Here is a 12,235-nt window from a genome sequence, read left to right on the forward strand (position 1 = left end):
TCTGTTCTTGTCTATATAGAAGTGTCTATTTGTACGTCACTACATGTTTTGATGAATTGAACATGGTGGACCCTCTTGTAAACAAGTGTAATGCTTAATTGGGTCGTCCACTCACAGTTAACAGCCTTTGTATTGAGTTTGTGCTTGAAATGTACTGTAATTCTGCAAACTGTTAATAAATATTTCAATCAATCAATCAATACGTTGTCTAGATATTGACATTCACACTTTTTGCCACCCAACTCAATGTTGAAACCTGAGAATTAACAAAAATTACTTCTAGAGAGGATATATGTGTCACGTGCTTATACACAGTATAACAATATATTTTTGTATATTCAGATATAGTGCTGTATGAAGACAGTAGTCACCTGAGAGTGCTGTCAGCTCCAGCCATCATGTAGTAGAAGACATTGAACGTGGACTCAGCTTCTGGTCGCTTGGTTACCCTCAGCTTCTCCAACAACATCGTCTGAGAGACAAAGACACAAACTACTAGTTATAGTTTGTATAATATGTTATAATAGTTATAACATTATATGGTTATAATTAACAATTTGTTTGCCCAAGACGTCCACAGAATGACGTCCTATGAATGAGTCTGTGGTTTTATTTTTTCTTAAAAAATGTCAAAAAGTGGGTCTAAAAAGTGGGCACCCTGGGTCGCCATTTTGAAAGATTAAAAGGGCACATAATGTGTTAAATATAAGATCAATTTGATCACGTCTATGTGACCTGGTTGGAGCTCCGCGACATGAAATTAAACATTATATGTAACTATATTATATTTAATACTTTTTAAGGCCTGCAAATTGGGAAACATATGAGCTTGTTGAGCAGATGTTGTGAGCTTGTAGATCAGCTATGTTCAGCAAGTGAAAAAAAATGTCGGCATCAAGGCCCGCCAAAATACATTTTGTTCGACTAAATCAACTGTAGATTTAGTCGACTAAAACTAGACTAACACTAAGACATTCCAGGTGCCTAAAATGTGACTAAAAAATTTGCTGCCAAAAACAATACAACACTGGTGTGTGTGTGAGAGCCCCGCACGCACGTACCTGTATGGATGCAGAGGCCACCTGCCCAGCCTGGTCGAAATCCAGGGACACGATGTGTGAGAAGCGGCTGCCGTTGCAGTTCATGGAGGTGGAACTGTTCCCAAAAGCCTCCAGAATGGTGTACACCGCCTGCCACTTCTCCGCTGAGGAGGACAGGACAAGAAGCAATGGTTTCAACCTCCAAAACAACCTCATTAACCCATTTTGGGGCGGAAACCCCTTTTGGTGTTTTAAACATTATGTTATAATTTAGCTATTGAAAAATAGCAGATCTACAAGTTCTACGAGCTTGTATGTCTGCTATTTTTGAAAAGTTGTTAAAATGTGGAGCAAATCATTGAATATATATTTCAGAGCGAACATTTTTTACTAAAATATTTGCTTCTGGGGGGTCCCTGGAACTACATATTTTGAGATGGGAGTCCGTGGCCCAATAGAGTTAATTCTGGGGGTCCTTGACATGAAAAAGGTTGAGCACCACTGAAATAGAAACATAGGTTTTTCAGAAAAATGTTTTGATTTAGAAGCCTTTTTTTATTGACCTCAGTCCAAAATGGGTTAATATCAGAGGGCAATGGTTGGCGTCAGCGGCGATCATTGATAATACAATGTCTATGGCCAAGACTATGGTAGACATGCGTAACTATACTGATCCAAGTAAAATGTGTGTTTTCTGCTGGCATTATGAGGATAGTATATTTACTACATCATGCACGCTCCCAATACAGGGGAACATTCTACACCCTAAGAAATGCATTTTGACCACTTTCAACCTGGTGTCTCTATTTGGGAATGTCATTGGGTTGGGGGGGGGGGGGGGGGGGGGGGATACTACAGCATATCTACAAGCTCACAGTGACAAAATGTGAGCTTACAGGACACCTAATTTCACAATGAATACAGGTGTTTTGACTTGTCATCGGTGTGGCTTGAGCAGAAGAGGTTTGAAAACCACTGTGGTACTAGAAGTGGGTTCAACAGATGTGCAGGTGGTACTAGAAGTGGGTTCAACAGATGTGCAGCATCTTCTCTGTTTCACGGTCCGATAAAATGTAAAATGCTGGAATGCTAAATGCTAGAACTCCGTTTAGCCTATTTACAGCTTAACCCATTTAAACCTAATAAAAAAAAAATAATAATAAAAAAAAGCCTTCTAAATCATGACAGTTTTCTGAAAAACCCATGTTTCTATGTCAGTGGTTCTCAAAATGTTCATGTCAAGGACCCCCAGAATTATATGTAATTGGCCACCGACCCCCATCTGAAAATATGTTGTTCCAGGGACGCCCCCAGAAGCAAAGATTTCAGCTAAAAGATTTGCGCCACATTTTCGTGATTTTTCAAAAATAGCAGACCTACAAGCTCGTAGCGCGGCACTCGGTGCCGCACTATGAGCTTGTAGATCTGCTATTTTTCAATAGCTAAAGTATAACGTAACGCTTAAAACACCAAAAGGGGTTCCCGCCCAAAATGGCTTAACAGGAGAGCTGGGCTGCCTTGATAAGCTTGGGTAATTAGCCCATTTTGTCTTCAGGGCTTCATTAGTGGGCTCCCCTCCCTCATCCATCACATGCTCAGATGCACACAAACATAAACACAAACACAAACACACTCTAGCATGAACATATTGGGACACAAACATACGTTAGCATTAACAGGCACAACGATAACATATTGTTAATGCGGGCGAGATGATTAGAGCCTTTCCCAGTACTCTTCAAATCACTTGAACCCATTTAGGCCTGACGTCGAAATTTAAAAAAAATGTCTTCTAATTTTTTTAAATTTAAATAGTTTCTATGTCAGTTTTTTTTTTTTTTTAACGTCATGTTTCTATATCAGTGGTAATCAATATTTCATGTCACAGACCCCAAAAATTATATGAAATCAGCCCCCATCTGAAAATATGTTGTTCCAGGACCTCCACAGAAGCAAAGATTTGAGTTAAAATGTTCACTCTGAAATAATATATATATATATTCAAAGATTTGAGGCACATTTTCACGATTTTTCAAAAATAGCAGACCTACAAGTTCATAGCGCGGCACTCTGTGCCGCGCTATGAGCTTGTAGATCTGCTATTTTTCAATAGCTAAATAGTATAACATAGTGCTTAAAACACCAAAAGGGGTTCCCGCCCAGAATGGGTTAACCACGTAAATCCTATAGTGTCCCTATTCTGGGGGCGAACAATTTAGTGAAAATCTCAGATCTACAAGCTCACAATGTGACACGTTGTGAACTGGAATGGGTGATCCCTATAATGAATGAATTGCATTTTTATAGCGCTTTTCCAAGTGCTCAAAGCGATTTACGGTTCATTCATTCATACATTGGGAGGTGAAGCGGCGAACAGTCGACGCCAGCGTCCTCACTTCCCACATTCACACACCAATGGTGGCGAGCTCACACCGACCGACTCATTGGAGGCAATGTAGGGTTCAGTGTCTTGCCCAAGGACACTTCGACATGTGGACAGGAGGAGGAGCCGGGATTCCAACTGCCGACCCAGGGATCATTGGACGACCTGCTCTACCTCCTGAGCCACAGCCGCGCTATCCCTCCGCAGTGGAAACAAAAACTAATCCAGTTTGTTTCCGGTTCTGTCAACAGTGTGCAGAGGCAGTTTTCCATTGCCGCTCTCACTCAAAAATCAGACATTTATTTCTACTTTTCCACCTGCCGTCTACATTTTCATGTCAATGATCCCCAAAATGTAAACTCGGCACCAAAAGTTCGGAAACTTAACTTTGGTCGATTATTTCTCCACTTTAATAATACCAATTGGTATTGTATTTTATATCATTTTAATCGTTGATTAGTCATCTTTACAACAAGGTACTGCTTGTAAGGATCAGGCGTTCGTGGAATGAGCAACACTGTTAAAAGTATGGATTGCACCCCCAAACAATTTGCCAAAATGGCAAATGGTTGGTATTCAACCCTTGCTTTAAATTGCTTAGACTTGGACTGTATGGTTGCACTCTCCCACAGTAATACCAGGGGCGACTGTGGCTCAGGAGGTAGAGCAGCAAAATGATATAAATATTGGTATTATTAAAGTGGAGAAATAATGCAACCAAAGTTAAATTTCCGAACCTTTTGTGCTGAGTTTATATGCATATGATTAGGCCATTATTAGAGATTTTTGTTTAGATTAGATTTCATACAGAATTCTCCAACTTTCAACTTTATATGCTGCAGGGGGAGAGAGAGAAGCCTATGATCTGAATAGTCAAAATACTTGGTCTAACTTCTAAGCAGGTGAAATAACAGTGACATTAAATGGTTCCCTCGGAACCCCTGAAGGTCCCCGGGACCCCATTTTGATAAGCTCATTCTTTCGTTAACCCATTTTGGGCGGGAACCCCTTTTGGTGTTTTAAACATTGTTATAATTTAGCTATTGAAAAATAGCAGATCTACAAGCTCATAGCACGCCACTCTGTGGCGCGCTATCAGCTTGTAGATCTGCTATTTGTTGAAAAATCGTGAAAATGTGGCGCAAATCTTTGAATATATATATTTTTTCGTTTTTAACTCAAATATTTGCTTCTGGGAGGGTGTCCCTGGAACAACATATTTTCAGATGGGGGGGTCCGCAGACTATTACATATAATTCTGGGGGTCCTTGACATGAAAAAGGTACGTTGAGCACCACTGACATAGAAACGGAGGTTTTTCAGAACACCGTCAGGATTTAGAAGACATTTTTTAGAATCGTCCTCAGGTCTAAATGGGTTAATGTCTCACTCCGACTCTGGGGTTGCTCACCTGAGAAGATCTTGCCGGTGCTGCCGGCGATGGAGACCAGGTACTGGACCAGGTGTTGGCAGTTAGTGGTTTTCCCGCTGCCGGACTTGCCCAGCAGCACGACGGACTGGTCCTGACGCGTGGTCAGCAGGTTGCGGTAGGCAGACTGTGCCACGGCATAGATGTGAGGTGCCGTGTCCTCGCGCCTGCAGCCCTTAAACATGTGCATCACCTGAACGTGATTGCATAGATAAGAGATAAAGAGAGAGAGACATAGTTTTCATTAGTTTGTGAAACAGGAAGCGGATTACATCAGTACAGCTGACAATCCATGTCTGACTATCAGTGAATCAACATGTCCACACAGTATGAGCCTTAAGCTTGAGCACGTGTAGTTTGTAATAGAGAGATTTTGTGTGTGTGCGTGTGTGTGTGTGTGTGTGTGTGTGTGTGTGTGTGTGTGTGTGTGTGACACACGCACGTCCACGTCCATATGTGCATGTCTTTCGAGGTCTAATAAAGAGCCGTTTCATTGCGAGCTGAGTAGCTGTTACAGGCCTCATGCCTGTGGGAACCAAACCCTCTAAATCTCATTAGACTAATTGGATTTCATTGTCATTTTCTGGACCTGAGCACAGAGGCCATGCCTATCTCCACTGTCATCTCTCCTCTTTTAATTAACAAGTCTTTCACTGCTAAACACTGAAGAGAGAAATCCTCTGTGGGAGTCAGAGGGCAGAAGGAGCATAGCATATCCGGAGGAAATGTAAGTGTGGCCATTAGGGCACACGCACACACGCACACACACGTGTGTGCGTGTGCGTGTAAAATCCCTATCATCTGTAATAACTACCTGACATTTACATTTCTTGTGATGTACATGTTGAGCACAATTGGCTAGTCTGAGCTCAGCATCAAATACATGTGTTTTGTTTTGCTTTTCTTTTTTTTTTATATAATTTTTTTATCCCACGATTTTGTAACCCATTTTTCACCCCTGTGTCAATTATCTAATGTGATCCTGGGCTCTACACACCCTCCGCCAACCTAGTCCCCATATATTGGGGACATGGGGAGAGCAACAGACTTGAACTCATGCTTCCTTCATGCCTGAGTGTCCAAGTTGCTCCTTTACACCTGACAGGGGGAGTTTCCCTGGTTGGACGTAGCGCGTGGAAGGAACACGTTATTCCAACCAGTTCCTTTCCCCTCCATCAGGCGCCCCGGCTGGCCAGGGGGAGGCAGTTTAGAGACCAGGATTACTGCATGTTTTTTGTGAGGGTACCTACCCTAGGGGACACGGGGAGAACATGCAAACTCCACACAGAAAGGCTCTTTCGCCAACCCCGCCTCGGGTATGGGCACTGATGACGCGGAGGAGGGAACACGCCGCCAGCACCCACAGCGTCCCAAGCGGGAATCGAACCCAGGACCTTCTAGCTGTGAGGCGACAGCACTACCAACTGTGCCACCGTGCCCCCTTGTTTTGCTTTTCAAAGTAAATGACAGACACAAATGACTGAGCAATACCTGGTTCTGGAAAACACCAGCTAATAAACTGAAGCTACTCTTTAACCACTTTGAACCTGGCGTCCCTATTTTCACTGCAGGACACCATCACACTACAAACTGTATAAAATAGTTTGTACAATGTACTGTACAGTACTGTACATCAAACAGTGAAAATAGCTGATCCGCAGGCTTACAACAACCCATCGCAACGTACGTGTTCAGATCTGCCATTTTTGCACAACGTTTGCCGGATGTTTATCCATTTTTGCCACGTTGACCCAACAAATCAGTACAACATTTGTAACGTGCACAGTCAATGTGTGCGTGCGTGTGCGTGTGTGTGTGTGTGTGTCAGCTGCTGGAGGCAGCTTTGCCATACTGGACTTCAGCGTTTTGAAGAGGAGAGGAGTGAGGTGAGGGAGAAGAAACGCCAGAAGAGAAAGATGACCACTGCAGCCAAGGCCACAACAAATACTGACTTCATAATGTCCTCACTGCAATAAACCATGTGGCACTCGGATTGGACTTCACAGTCACCTCAAAACTCACCAGAAGAAGAAGTAGAAGTCATCATCGGATACGATGGACGACCATAAGCAAGAGTAAGCAAGTGCGTGCGTGCGTGCGTGCGTGTGTGTGTGCGTGCGTGCGGTTACCTTCTCAGAGTACATGGACGGGGCGCTGAGGGGGTTGATGACCACCATGTTGGGGCCAGCGTGGGTGTGGATCAGGTTTCCTCCATAGCGCTGCCTCAGAGAGTGCATGACGCTGGACTCGTTCAGGTAGAGCAGGGAGGCCAGGTCCTCTGAGCGGTCGTACGACGGTGGGTTTGCCTGGACACGGTCAGCGACAGGACATGATATCAGTAACAAAACACACGGTCAGCGACAGGACATGATATCAGTAACAAAACACACAGTCAACGACAGGACATGATATCAGTAACAAAACACAGTCAACGACAGGACATGATATCAGTAACAAAACACACAGTCAACGACAGGACATGATATCAGTAACAAAACACACAGTCAACGACAGGACATGATATCAGTAACAAAACACAGCCTAAGGCTGAACACGGTCAGCGACAGGACATGATATCAGTAACAAAGCAACTAACACAGCCTAAGACTTCGCCGAGAGAAATTACTTTAGGGTCAACATTGTGTTGGACACAGCACCGGTCACACTCCCGTGTCAAAGTTAAGTACGTAAAAGGGTATCTTTGAAAAACAAAGAACCAAAAATGTTGCTCTTTGCTCCAAAGAGCAACATTTTTGGCAAGTTTTCTGACAGTGTGCGGGACCCTTCTTTGTTTTTCAAAGACACCCTTTTAAGTATGCTTTATTGCCCTACGCACCTGTCAATAGCCTTGAGGTGTGCATCGGCCTTTTGCTAAAAAGTTAAGTACGTAACAGTAGTTGCACATGCCAATAGCTAATAACTATACAGAAATCATTGAAATGTTGACCCCTTTTCTATATAACTTCCCGGTTGTTGTTTTGGACATTAATGTGATCAGATAACATTAGCTGAATTGATTAGGCTATTTGGCGAGGCTAAACCCTTGAGTGCACAAACGGAAAGAAGACCAAGGCTGTCTCCATAAAAACCATTAACACTTCACAATTCAATTTCATTGACAAAAAAATAAGCTTATGATCATCCGACGACTGATTTGCTTACATGTAATTGTTTTTATTTAAGAATTATTCAAATCCCACAACTGACTTGGACCACACTCATATTACAAGTTACAGCCATTGAAAACTGCTTGACATACAATATGAGACGGTTAGACCCTCCGTAACATCAGCCTTATTACTTGTGGAACGAAAAGCATTTAGCCAATAACCATAGGCCTCATTCACACGTACCAAACACCAATCAAGCAATGTTTGGTCGTTTTTTTTTTTTTTTTTTGGGCCACCACAATGCTTTTCCAATGGGAGTCACATGGTTTGATTGCTGATTGCTGGTGGTGTTCTGCCCCTCCCCCCTCAAACAAAAATGTTTGGTCAAACCATGTGACCATTGGAAAAGCATTGTGGTGGCCCAAAAAAACAAAAAAACGACCAAACATTTGCTTGATTGGTGTTTGGTACGTGTGAATGAGGCCTTAGCCTAATAGTATTACAGGGTTATGGGTGTGCCGGCTATCTGATCTTTCAACCTGTCCAGGGAAACCCCCAGCGACCATTACTTGAGATTCACATCATGCATGGTTCTGTCATTTCAGGGAGCCATTGGTTGAAGTAACATGATCATTCTGCCTGCGTCCAGATATTTCAATTTCAGGACAAGTTATTTTAGCAGTAGTAGGCCCAGGTGACGTAAGCAGGCGCGCAGATAGTGGGGGGGATCGACCCCCTCAGTTTCACGAGGAGCGGGGGATTATCCCCTCCAAAAAAAAAGCCATGTACCGTGGCTGCATGTGTTTTGCTGTGTTGGCAGTGTTTTGCCGTGAAATCCACAAAAAATGAACATTTTCAGACAGCCCCCAAATATGTCCCCCCCAGTTATAAAATGCTATCTGCGCCCCTGGACGTAAGGAACTTATGGGCCAAACAACATTCAATAATGTCTCACTCTAAATATTGTCATGTTTGCTTCCTCAATAGTCAGAATAAGATAATGCAACGCACATCCTCGGTCTTGGTCTTGGTGCTGAGCCAAACTGTTAAACAGATAATATAACATGGACAAAAGCAGGAGCTCGCAACTCACTATGTAATGCTCCAAGCTACTTTTATTCACAAACACAGCAGGCAGGACATACTTCTTCAATAGTGACACAGTTCTACAATGTAGCTGTATGTTGTTAGCCTGGCTTGGCCAGCCTCATAGCGGGGATTCACTTAAGATTCTTCCCCGCATATGAGGAAACATCAGTGAACCCTCGCTATGAGTCTGGCCGCGCCAGGCTAGTATGTTGTAGATTGTGGAATAAGACTTCTGGGTAACAGAACAAGAGAATGCAAAGGGCAAACTTGGCTGATTTTTTTTGCCTTTTGAAAGATTTTTGATACAATGAAATCAAATTAGAATATTTTCAATTTCTCAATACTGGATTTGTTTTCCCCCCCAATGGATAACATATTTCCCAGGTCCTAAGCAACAGCAAACACAGCAGGAGGTTGGGAGAGGAGAACATTAGTATGCAGCCATGTCATGTGCCACCAGAAGAATCTCTAGTGCCAAGTATTTGATGCAATTAAAGCAGATGTCCTCACCCCCACACCCCCACACCCCCCACCCCCCTCCATACCCGACCAGCCTCCAAGTTTGCACTTCCTTAATCCATTCTGACCTGAGATCAGATTCTAAAAATGTCTTCTACATCCTGACAGTTTTCTGAAAAAGCTATGTTTCTATGTCAGTTGTTCTTCGATTTTTCAAAAATAGCAGACCTACAAGCTCGTAGCGCGCCACTCGGTGGCGCGCTATGAGCTTGTAGATCTGTTATTTTTCAATAGCTAAAGCATAACATAATGCTAACACCAAAAGGGGTTCCCGCCCAAAATGGGTTAATCAAACAGATGCTTCAAACATTTGATTAGCTGCCGCCGACCTTGAACGCCACAAAGTCACCCTTTACCGCCGCCGTCTGATGAGAATTGAACGACTTTGTTTGTCGGTGCGGTGCGGAGCGGAGCGGCATGGCGTTTCTTTATATCTGTCCCTCTGCTGTCAAAATGGGACGACCTCCAACTCAAGGTCTGCGAGACAGCGTGAGTGATGGCATGCTTGTTTTGTGCCAAGAAGCAAGGTTTTTCCAAAAAGTCCCTATGTGTCAGGTCAGATTGGCTTCTGCAACGGCAGGAGCCGCCAGCTTGCCGGCTGAACCTGCACCTGTTCACCTCCGCCCTCTCCTCCAGACATATCCCATGATGCCCAGCGGCTGTCAGTGTCCTCAGTGGCCATCTGTGTCCGCCTGACCGCCTGCTCCGGGCATGCTCAGACAGATTGAGTGACAGGTGCAGAGGGTCCCCTCTCACCCTTTCCCTTTCCCCTCTCCCTCCTAACACTGCACTCTTTTTAAACACCAGACTCCTCCTGTAAACCAGCTGGTCCTGTGGCACTACGTTCAAACCTCTGCGATAGCTAAACATGCCTCGTCGTCTTTGAAAGCTGACTCTACTTGACGGATTCACTCAAACATGCACACGCTTTTTTTTGCACTCAACACACAGCGCAACACTCCGCCTACCTTCTCCACATCATCCTCGTCAACATCCAGTAACGCCCCATCATGTTCCATACGGATTTTCACTTTGCCCTCCGGCAGGGAGCCAGGCTCTGTCTTCACCACAGTGGCTGGACAGAGACAGAGACACACGACATGGAAAAGTGTTGAGTAGATTAATTACAATGGCCACACATTTCTGACAAGCCATCGGCTTGAGTTGTTGTGCTGGGAGATCAAAGTAAGAAAAAGGTACTGTAGAAAATGCCTGTCACTGTTTGAAAAACACAGAAGGAAAAAAAAAAAGGGGTAAATGCTAGCTCATATAAATAACGGAAATGGGTCGCACACAGCCACACACCAAGACTGCATTTCAGTTCAATTTATTCTTGCATTTTGGACAGGAGACAAACGTTTCGGCTATCCAGCCTTTGTCAGTGTGGAGAGTGTCTGAATGTAAGTTCCTTCAGCCTTCATCAGTGTGGAGAGTGTCTGAATGTAAGTTCCTTCAGCCTTCGTCAGTGTGGAGAGTGTCTGGATTGAAGTTCCTTCAGCCTTCGTCAGTGTGGAGAGTGTCTGGATTTAAGTTCCTTCAGCCTTCGTCAGTGTGGAGAGTGTCTGGATTTAAGTTCCTTCAGCCTTCGTCAGTGTGGAGAGTGTCTGGATTTAAGTTCCTTCAGCCTTCGTCAGTGTGGAGAGTGTCTGGATTTAAGTTCCTTCAGCCTTCATCAGTGTGAAGAGTGTCTGAATGTAAATTCCTTTAAAAGGAACTTACATTCAGACACTATTCACACTGATGAAGGCTGGATAGCACGAAACGTTTGTCTCCTGTCCAAAATGCAAGAATAAATTGAACTTGAAATACAGTCTCGTCTCTTTTTTGTCCTTCTATAAAAGAAAAATGTAATTCATATCACAATGTTTAATCTACAACAATTTATAATCTGTTCTCAATAAAAACTTTTTTTTTTGACAAAAAAAGAAATGCAGTCTTGAGCCAAATTCCAATACCCAAAATCTCAGCCACTCACTTCACTCACACTCGGTCACACCGGCATGGCAAATTATGGCGAAATTGGTGACCTGCCGAAATATGTGACCATCTTGTGGACATCTTGTGTTGAACTCTGCTAATGAACAAACTGCAACGATTTGCATTCAGACACTGACGTTATGTGACGTCTACACGATTGTCACATATTTCAGCAGGTCACCAATTTCAGCGTAACACCACCATTGCTGGAGTGAGCGAGTGTGAGTGAGCGAGTGGCTGAGATTTTGGTTATTGGGATTTGGACCCACTACCGTTATTTATATGATATGATTTGAACGGGTAACGCACCTTAAGTCAGAGCGCGGTGGTCACATGAGTAAATGCTAGCTCAAAATTGTAGATCTTTTTGTATATATTTTTTTTATCCCACGATTTTGTAACCCATTTTTTCACCCCTGTGTCAATTATCTAATGTGATCCTGGGCTCTACACACCCTCCGCCAACCTGGGGAGAGCAACGGACTTGAACTCATGCTTCCTTCATGCCCAAGTTGCTCCTTTACACCTGACAGGGGGGAGTTTCCCTGGTTGGACGTAGCGCGTGGGAGGAACACGTTATTCCAACCAGTTCCTTTCCCCTCCATCAGGCACCCAGGCTGGCCAGGGGGAGGCAGTTTTGTAGAGGCAAATTGTAGATCTTAAAGATTAATAAATAATTGTAGTGTGG

At 43.7% G+C, this 12,235-nt stretch overlaps 1 protein-coding gene across 1 annotated transcript in view; it reads right to left on the reverse strand.

Moving 5' to 3' along the window:
- LOC306931963 (unconventional myosin-XVIIIa-like) overlaps positions 1–12,235 on the reverse strand; it is a 128,534-nt gene that overhangs the window by 106,000 nt on the left and 10,299 nt on the right. Inside the window, exons 4-8 of the mRNA XM_079513668.1 lie at positions 10,539–10,649; positions 6,982–7,158; positions 4,835–5,045; positions 1,062–1,204; positions 372–472 (exon numbers count right to left, since the gene is read on the reverse strand). Coding sequence (XP_079369794.1) covers positions 372–472; positions 1,062–1,204; positions 4,835–5,045; positions 6,982–7,158; positions 10,539–10,649 — 743 coding nt within the window. The remainder of the gene's footprint in view (positions 1–371; positions 473–1,061; positions 1,205–4,834; positions 5,046–6,981; positions 7,159–10,538; positions 10,650–12,235) is intronic.

This window comes from Electrona antarctica (genome assembly GCF_951216825.1).
Source record: "Electrona antarctica genome assembly, chromosome: 11".
Taxonomy (NCBI): domain Eukaryota; kingdom Metazoa; phylum Chordata; class Actinopteri; order Myctophiformes; family Myctophidae; genus Electrona; species Electrona antarctica.